The sequence below is a fragment of the Apostichopus japonicus genome, chromosome 3 (genome assembly GCF_037975245.1).
Source record: "Apostichopus japonicus isolate 1M-3 chromosome 3, ASM3797524v1, whole genome shotgun sequence".
Lineage (NCBI taxonomy): Eukaryota > Metazoa > Echinodermata > Holothuroidea > Aspidochirotida > Stichopodidae > Apostichopus > Apostichopus japonicus.
In genome coordinates, this window is record NC_092563.1 from 11,598,888 (window position 1) to 11,609,131 (window position 10,244).

At 38.0% G+C, this 10,244-nt stretch overlaps 1 protein-coding gene across 3 annotated transcripts in view; it reads left to right on the forward strand.

Annotated features, from left to right (window-relative positions):
* Positions 1 to 10,241, forward strand: part of LOC139963364 (multidrug and toxin extrusion protein 1-like) — a 34,432-nt gene extending 24,191 nt beyond the window's left edge. For 2 of the 3 annotated variants that reach the window (XM_071964057.1, XM_071964048.1), the window contains 3 exons: positions 1,377 to 1,509; positions 6,343 to 6,437; positions 6,602 to 10,241. In XM_071964057.1, coding sequence (XP_071820158.1) covers positions 1,377 to 1,509; positions 6,343 to 6,437; positions 6,602 to 7,054 — 681 coding nt within the window. In that variant the 3' untranslated portion in view covers positions 7,055 to 10,241. The remainder of the gene's footprint in view (positions 1 to 1,376; positions 1,510 to 6,342; positions 6,438 to 6,601) is intronic. The other variant, XM_071964064.1, reaches the window with a different exon arrangement.
* Positions 10,242 to 10,244: the final 3 nt, after the last annotated feature.

Below are 10,244 nucleotides of genomic sequence, written 5' to 3' on the forward strand. Positions count from 1 at the left end.
ACTCTCCTCCGAGGGGGCAGGTCTCTCGCATTCTGCAGTTGCATCCATGCTTGGGTGAATTTTCAACGGCCTTTGATAGAACTTTTTTATTGTGGCTGTTGATAATAGCCTTTGCGTTTCTCATGCAGCTGTAGCTTAATTTGAGAGTATTTTCGTTGAATATTTGATGGAGCCTGTGTTCTGGGGGAAAGTGCTTGGCCACTAACTTCAAAAAAGTTTTTCCAATGTTTGTCTTTACAGTTTTGCTAAATGGGGGGTTAAACCATGTGATTTTTCTGGTTCTTTTGTTCCTTTTTTTTGAGGCAGGCCGGGTTTCTGGTTCGAATTTGAGGTCGCAGTCGTAGCCACTTGAGTTGAGTGCCTCTTTGTATGCTGGTGACGCTTCATTGAATATGCTTTCTTTGCATGATAGGCTGCTTAATCTCTTATTTACGGCTGGGGGGATGTTCTTTATAATGCCTGGTAGGTGATCCGAGTGTGAATGGACGAAGAGGGGGTTGTCGCCTGGTTTCCTGTAGGGGGTGAACGATCCGTTGGCAAGGTTCATTGTAATGTCTAAGTAGTTCACTGCCTGCAGGTTGGTTTCAATGGTGACCTTTAGGCCAAACTTGTTGAAAAGTTGAGTGACCTCTTTTCGTTTCTTGTCGGCTAATCGGCCCGAGCGGGTCCTAAGTGCGGCCAGGCCGTCATCACGGTACAAGCCCACGTCAGCTGGACTGAGGTGCTGTTTCAGATTGTGTAAGATGAAAAGGCCAACTAGTTCACACACTTCCACGCCATCGTGGCTGCCCATAGTCACGTCGAACAAGTTTTTGCTGTCCTTCTTGGTCCACGGGTTGGCGTCATTAAAGAGAATGGACTTTCTGGCGTGCAGTATAACTGTGTGGTCGATGGCAGAAATGTTAACATAGGTTTTTGCCCAATTGAGGGTGTCGGTTAGGAGCTTTTCTGTGATTGATGGATAGAAATCGACTATGTCGAAGATCATGAAGGTTCGGTGGTGTTTATCCTTCAAGGATTTGAACCATTCGATGACGGTGGATGTGCTTCTCCACTGGTTAACCTCTATTGTGTTTCTGATTTCCTGGTTGATTTTATCCAGAATGACTTTGCTTACTTTGCCCATTTCACTTTTTGCTGGGTTTATAAGTCTGCTCGTTTTGCAACCAAACCTCTGACTGAAGGTTTGGTTGCAAAAATCAAAATTTACATTACGCTCTTCTTCATAACGTGGAATTGAGCACTCTATCGTGTTCTACTTGGAACATTTTACACTTCTATATATATATATATATATATATATATATATATATATATATATATATAGATATATATTATATATGTTTATTAGTAACATAATTTCTTTCATATTTTAGTCCTGTTTCAGTGGCATTGTCCGAGGTACTGGTCATCAAGTTCTAGGGGCAGTTATCAATTTGGTTGGATTCTACATTATAGGAGTTCCATTGTCTGTGTCGTTACTGTTCTTTACCAAATTCCAAATAACTGGTAAGTGAAAATGATTGTTGACAATGACACTATCAGCAGTGTTGTAGTCCAGTAGCGTAATACTAGTACCAAGTACTCCCAGGTATAGCAGTTACTTTCAATCCCAATACTTCTTAGGTACTTTTGATTTGAATGTACAAAAGAACCTCATTGTTATTCTGCTCCCTGATTGTCATTGTAAGCAAATGATATTTAACAGCAGCCTGAAAGTAAGAGTGCTGCAACCTTGTTATTACTCACTAAATTCAAAATATCTCAATATTTTCAAAAATGTTCTGATGTAGGATTGACAAAGTCATGACAAGCCACTTCTTGATGTGTACACAGGGTTGTTAGACTAATGGTAATATTGCCTTCATGCTACTAACAACATTCATCGCTATTTAATGCATTCTCCATTATTGTACAATCTATAAATATTTTATTTACTGCTGGGTAAGAGAACTGAATTACCAGTATGATTACTTTGATACTCGGGTATGTTACATTGAGTGCAAGCACTGAGTACAACTGTTATCAACACTGTATGAATAATTGCAAGTTGAATTTTAAGGCCCAACCTATGGTTAGTGCATATTGAATCAGTGCAAGCAAGAAGGGGAATCCATGAAGCTGAAGATAGCATCTCAATTTGCATACATATATGACCCCTATGTGTCATCACTCTGGAGGCACATAGATCATTATATCTCCACCATGATCCAATAAAGCAGCCTTGTCCTCATGACCTTTGACATTTCATGTTAATGTATAGGCTCTAAATGTTCATTTTTGAGCTATTTGGTAATCACAAACATTTCCCCAGGTAAGAACAATTAATTTAATAAAAGAGCATGTGACCAATGGCAGGTGAATGTAATTAATCTGTCAGAGAATGGTATCTTATATGGGTTTGGGGGCTTTGACAATTTTATCATTTTGGTATATATGCATCTTGGCCTAAATGGGTGACTAACCTTGGGTCGTGAACTAGAGATGAATGATAATACCAGCAGGAAGTCCAGAGTCTCACCAAGGAGGACAAAATGAAGGGGATAGGGGCCAATACAGTAGTGTACTACAATACATTGACCCGGCCAATATAGTATTCTACTACAATACAATGACCTGGCCAATATAGTAGTCTACTACAATACATTGACCCGGCCAATATATTATTCTACTACAATACATTGGCCAGGGCCAATATAGTAGTCTGCTACAATACATTGACCAGGGCCAATATAGTAGTCTACTACAATAAATTGACCCGGCCAATATAGTAGTCTACTACAATACATTGACCCGGCCAATATAGTAGTCTACTACGATACATTGACCAGGGCCAATATAGTATTCTACTACAATACATTGACCAGGGCCAATACAGTAGTCTACTACAATACATTGACACGGCCAATATAGTATTCTACTACAATACATTGGCCAGGGCCAATATAGTATTCTACTGCAATACATTGACCCGGCCAATATAGTAGTCTACTATAATACATTGACCCGGCCAATATAGTAGTCTACTACAATACATTGACCCGGCCAATATAGTAGTCTACTACAATACATTGACCCGGCCAATATAGTAGTCTACTACAATACATTGGCCAGGGCCAATATAGTAGTCTACTACAATACATTGACCCGGCCAATATAGTATTCTACTACAATACATTGACCAGGGCCAATATAGTATTCTACTACAATACATTGGCCAGGGCCAGTATAGTATTCTACTGCAATACATTGACCTGGCCAATATAGTAGTCTACTATAATACATTGACCCGGCCAATATAGTAGTCTACTACAATACATTGACCCGGCCAATATAGTAGTCTACTACAATACATTGACCCGGCCAATATAGTAGTCTACTACAATACATTGGCCAGGGCCAATATAGTAGTCTACTACAATACATTGACCCGGCCAATATAGTAGTCTACTATAATACATTGACCCGGCCAATACAGTAGTCTACTACAATACATTGACCCGGCCAATATAGTATTCTACTACAATACATTGGCCAGGGCCAGTATAGTATTCTACTGCAATACATTGACCCTGCCAATATAGTAGTCTACTATAATACATTGACCCGGCCAATATAGTAGTCTACTACAATACATTGACCCGGCCAATATAGTAGTCTACTACAATACATTGACCCGGCCAATATAGTAGTCTACTACAATACATTGGCCAGGGCCAATATAGTAGTCTACTACAATACATTGACCCGGCCAATATAGTATTCTACTACAATACATTGACCTGGCCAATATAGTAGTCTACTACAATACATTGACCCGGCCAATATATTATTCTACTACAATACATTGGCCAGGGCCAATATAGTAGTCTGCTACAATACATTGACCAGGGCCAATATAGTAGTCTACTACAATAAATTGACCCGGCCAATATAGTAGTCTACTACAAAACATTGACCCGGCCAATATAGTAGTCTACTACAATACATTGACCAGGGCCAATATAGTATTCTACTACAATACATTGACCAGGGCCAATACAGTAGTCTACTACAATACATTGACACGGCCAATATAGTATTCTACTACAATACATTGGCCAGGGCCAATATAGTATTCTACTGCAATACATTGACCCGGCCAATATAGTAGTCTACTATAATACATTGACCCGGCCAATATAGTAGTCTACTACAATACATTGACCCGGCCAATATAGTAGTCTACTACAATACATTGACCCGGCCAATATAGTAGTCTACTACAATACATTGGCCAGGGCCAATATAGTAGTCTACTACAATACATTGACCCGGCCAATATAGTATTCTACTACAATACATTGACCAGGGCCAATATAGTATTCTACTACAATACATTGGCCAGGGCCAGTATAGTATTCTACTGCAATACATTGACCCGGCCAATATAGTAGTCTACTATAATACATTGACCCGGCCAATATAGTAGTCTACTACAATACATTGACCCGGCCAATATAGTAGTCTACTACAATACATTGACCCGGCCAATATAGTAGTCTACTACAATACATTGGCCAGGGCCAATATAGTAGTCTACTACAATACATTGACCCGGCCAATATAGTAGTCTACTATAATACATTGACCCGGCCAATACAGTAGTCTACTACAATACATTGACCCGGCCAATATAGTATTCTACTACAATACATTGGCCAGGGCCAGTATAGTATTCTACTGCAATACATTGACCCTGCCAATATAGTAGTCTACTATAATACATTGACCCGGCCAATATAGTAGTCTACTACAATACATTGACCCGGCCAATATAGTAGTCTACTACAATACATTGACCCGGCCAATATAGTAGTCTACTACAATACATTGGCCAGGGCCAATATAGTAGTCTACTACAATACATTGACCCGGCCAATATAGTATTCTACTACAATACATTGGCCAGGGCCAATATAGTAGTCTACTACAATACATTGACCCGGCCAATATAGTAGTCTACTACAATACATTGGCCAGGGCCAATATAGTATTCTACTACAATACATTGGCCAGGGCCAATATAGTAGTCTACTATAATACATTGACCCGGCCAATATAGTATTCTACTACAATACATTGACCCGGCCAATATAGTAGTCTACTACAATACATTGACCCGGCCAATATAGTATTCTACTACAATACATTGGCCAGGGCCAATATAGTAGTCTACTACAATACATTGACCCGGCCAATATAGTATTCTACTACAATACATTGGCCAGGGCCAATATAGTAGTCTACTACAATACATTGGCTATGTGGGTATTTAACTTATATGCATGATTATGTAGCAATGAGATCCTAGTATTATATACAGACAATGGCTGTATGTTAAGTTGGCTGTTGGCATAACACTTAATTTTGAATTGTGTCATCAACCATGGCTTGCAGTCCAGGATTTCTTGCTAAACCACATTTGTATTTTCAGCATACACCCTAGTATATTGAATGGGTGGACTAGTAATTGTAGTCGACTACTGGGTGGACAATCTAATTGGGTGTACTACTCATAGGCTAGCACAAATCCCATTAGGTTGGCTCCACAAGAGCAACCCAAAACTGGTTAGGAATTATGGTCTCAAATAACATGTGTGATGCATTTCAAATTTGTCAGAGGCAAATGGAGATGTATATCATTTAGTAGTGTTCTGTTGTTGGTATGAGGTGAAAGTAACATGTTTTGAGTTATCAGACCTTCGTAAGCAATGTCTTAACATAGATGTTAGGAGTGGCAGGCAGCTGTCATCATTAAAGTAACCTATTGTATATTTTAAAGCACACAAAGTTTCTTGAATATATTAACACTAATATTCTGTCATCTTTTATGTAATGATCACTGTAACATGTTGTGATTATCCTAATCCACTTTATAATCAACACAGTCCATTATCTAGTGTTCAGATCTTGGGTAGCAGCATTGAGGCATTGAACAAAACTGCTATACATATTTGCATTTGTGTAGCAATTTGCCCTTTTTGCTAAGCATTTTGCTATTTGATACCAAACAGATTATTTCACTGCTGGTATCACCCCCACCCCATGTGAGATATAATAAATTAATCACTCATGGTAGCCCATCCTATGTGACACCAATGAATTGTTCACTGCTGTTAAATCCCTCCACCCCCCCCCCCCCACTCATTTTTCCTAATGGGTTTTCTTTACATTAGACTTGCTCATGTTAGCAGTAACCCTCCAATTTAATACCAAGTACATATAACTGTAGTGTGTATGTCCTAGGTCGCCTTTAATAATTGCATTGATACATTCACTTATTCATTATTTTTCATTCAGGTTACTGGTTGGGTCAAACCTTTGCACTCTTTACACAGAGCCTCATGTTTGCACTTTTTGTCTGCAATTTAAATTGGCCAGTGGAAGCTAGAAGAGTAAGTGAATTTCTCTGTCTTATATCAACTATAACCTTTTTGTTGTTATGTTCTATCAAGGTTACAATGCACATGTTTACTGTTGTCAGTGTAAAGCATTTAATAAAGAGCATACAGTCAATGGACAAAGCTACCACTGAACAAAGCTATTCAATTCTTTTCAGGCTTTGAGAAATGCAGGGGTGCTCGGAACTTTGATATTACCTGCTGCTACAGAACAAGAAACTGGCCTAGATTCTACTGCAGGAGATTTGGCTCAACAGGAGTTACTTGAGGGCAACAACCCTCCGAATATCTCCAAAGATACAACCATTTCAGAGGCCAATAATGAAACACAAGTAGATACCCCATTGGCTGAAGGGTTAGAAATACAAAACATCCAGCCTCCAATATGTGAACACTCAATAGAAGAAGAAGTTGTCACCAGCAAAGACTCTTTTCGATTTATTTTATTAAAGAGGTTTTTATATTTTGTATTCCTTTTATGTTTGTTACTGATTGGCATTTTCTGCAGATGTTTCTTCCTTCACGATGGTTCCTTTGTATTTCAGGGGAATGACACTTACATTTACGAGAATTATGATACAGGAACTGCCAGGTATGGAATTGATAATTAAAGGTTTTTACACTAATATTATGTCTTAGCAACCTCCACAGGGTAAACTTGTCAGATGATCTCAGCTGAGGCAAAATATCTAATATATCAACTTTGAAAAATGATTACATATTTGCATTCAAAAAGACTGGTGGTTTATTTTTGGTGTTGAGGATAATCGTAACCTATGTAGTCATGAAGGGGGGGGTGAGTGCGCGTATTTGTGTGTGACACCTTACTTGTAAACACATCAACATCTTTGTAGGTATTTTTGCAGAAATTTCATTTTTAATTGTTTTAGACACTGCAGTAGGCCTAGCTGCTTATTTATGATTCTGCAACATGTTTTACTTTGTTCATCACTTACTTTTGGAGGAGAAAAGTTTGATGAATATAAAGGAGATCACAGGGTCAAATGCCAAAATCTATTAAGTATTAAGAACTACACAGTAAAAGTAGCAAATGTATTACATCAAGTTGGATTTTTATCTTTATCACAGAGTATTTTTAAGAACATACCTGTATATTACTGTTATCATACATATAGTACTGGGTTGTACATCAGTGGCACTATGCTTTGCCTTTTGGTTTCTTTAGCAGCTAGGGAGAGGGGTTTATCTTCTAACCTTGACTATATTCTTTGTCCACTATCTTTGAAATATTTAAAGTATTTTCTACTTCCATTCCCACTGCTAGATTTGATGATCGTTGTTAGTTTTATTTCATTCCGGTGACATCTTATATAGTTGCCAGATTGTCTCCCATGGTTAAACATCAACAAGAATACATTTTATTTTTACTTTATTAGTTGGCATAGAGTGTTAGGGGAGCAGTTTTAAGTATCAACCATGGCAAATATATTTGTATATCCTACACGAACAGTATTAATTTGAAACTGTTTTTACATTCATACTTAATACACTAGATTTGATGGAGTGATAGTGGCTCTCATGTCTGTTGTTTGTCATTTCATGCATTTGCAATGTTGGCTACATGGTTAAACATCAGTGGCAAGGAAACAGTTTTATAATGGTGTCCATCAAGTGAAGTAAACTCTCATGCAGCACTATCAGGAATCCTATGGAATAACTTTTAAACCTTTGACTGTTTGACACATAATGCACATGAACTTGTAACCACTCATTGTTGTTTGACATACCTTTACAACCTATTTCATTTCATCATACATGTTAGCAGCATCTCTAAGCAACTGGTGTTAACCATTCCATGTATTTAAGCATTTTCAAATCTGGTTAGCCTCTGTTCGGACAATTTTATCTATTTAAAGTTTTTAAAGAAATTTTATTTTGTGCAATTCATTTTATTACACATTTTGAATTTATTGAAACTTAAGCAGTAGAATTCATGGTAAACTCCCAAGGCACATGGTTAGCTCCTTGCTTGTTTGTAATAGTAAATGAAATAATAATGGAGGATAGACCCATAAAGCCATGAAAGGTACAGTTGTTGACACTATTTGATGATCTTATATAATATATTTAAGATGTCATGACAATTTATTGCTCTTATTTGAATACATTCATCACATACAATCTCTGATGGGGTTGATTGTTCACTCTATAGAGTATATAAGTGATTGAAGTTGGTTCTTCTTGTAAACTTTGCAGTCATGATGGTGTGTTTATGTATGTGTGATGCCTGGCTTGTATAAACAGGATTTCTCAACAAAATGTAAACATATTCCATGTGTGGCATATGAATGCTGATGTTCAGCACAAATAAACCTATTATTGTGTGCATGGGGGTGGGGGGGGGGGGTGCTGAGATATCACCAGAGAGTGCGAGAGTTGCATATTGAGTGCCAGTAGTGTGTTGTTTTCTTTACATCACAATTAGATCACTTGATGCCTATAAGTTCAGCACCATCGGTGCTCTAGTTTGCTCATACCAGCTTAGCTGTGTATGTATATGATCAGGGAGTGTGTACTCTGTCCACACTTGGAAAAAATTGCTTTTACTCATAGCTTCTTGAATAACTTGGATAAAACGGGGACACAATGAACTTTGGATTGTGAGTCATTAGAGCTGCATTTTGAGGTCAAAGGGCATCTAGAGGTCAATATAGGTAATTGTTTCCTAACCTAAAACATGCTCCTACAGTGGCTGTTCATACATGAGAATAGTGATCCACTAATAGTAGGTCATATGGGCTAGGTTAAAGGCCCTTTTTGGAAATGACTGCATTATCCTTTAGATTTCAAAGAAACTCAGAGACAGTGAACCTTGGAAGGGTAAAATGTTCACAAATTTCTTGTAAAGGTCCTTCAGGGGTCAAACGGGGTCTCTGTTTACAAACCAGCAAATTCTTCATGGAAAAAATTCAGTGACTGTTCAGCATGCTTCAGCAAAATGGTCCGCTAGAAGTGAGCAGCTTGGTTTGTGCAGAAAATCAGGTCAAATGTTATCTAGCGGTGATTTGCATCTATTTTGAAATACTAGGTAATGCTTGAATGATTCTGCTAGTACATTTTATTGGGATTTGGAGTTGCCTAACAATCAGTTTAATGCTACTTTTCGTACAGAATTAATTGACAGTTCAATGTTTGGGCATAAAGGTAAGCTAGTGTTGGGTATTGTGGCTTACACAGGAAACTGAGGCGAATGATGGCTTAAGTTTCAGTGAGGTCTTTTCTGAACTTATCTGCATTACCTTTAAAATTCCCAGCCTCTTGTTGCTGCAGTTTCTACAAATGTTCTTCAACTCATTCGATGGTATGAGGCCTGTACCTTTGACCTGTTACACTTGTTTGTTACAACTCCAAGGTGGAAACAATAAATTGACTGATATCCTTCATAATTATGTATAACGAGTATGCCAAGTCCTATCAATATGTGTGATTACCATGGTTACTGAGTTCAAAAGTTCAGGGTAACAAAGAGCTGACCCCCCCCCCAAACAGGTCTGCAAATGTCAAATGTACAATTTTAGTGCTGATCATGGGCATCTGCAGAATAAAAGGAATTACTCTGACATTGTGAAATTAGGAATGTAAGCTGGTATATGGACAAATGACGTTTTGTTCAGTTCAGGAATGAACAAGTTCATAAATGAATGGTGAATTTTCAACTTGGTTTTAACCCATAATCAACTGTTCATGAAGGGTGTTTGGGGTGAGATGTGCTACTCACTGGACTCCCCTCTTGTTTATTATTATGCATACACTTTAATACAAACAAGACAATAGAGACAT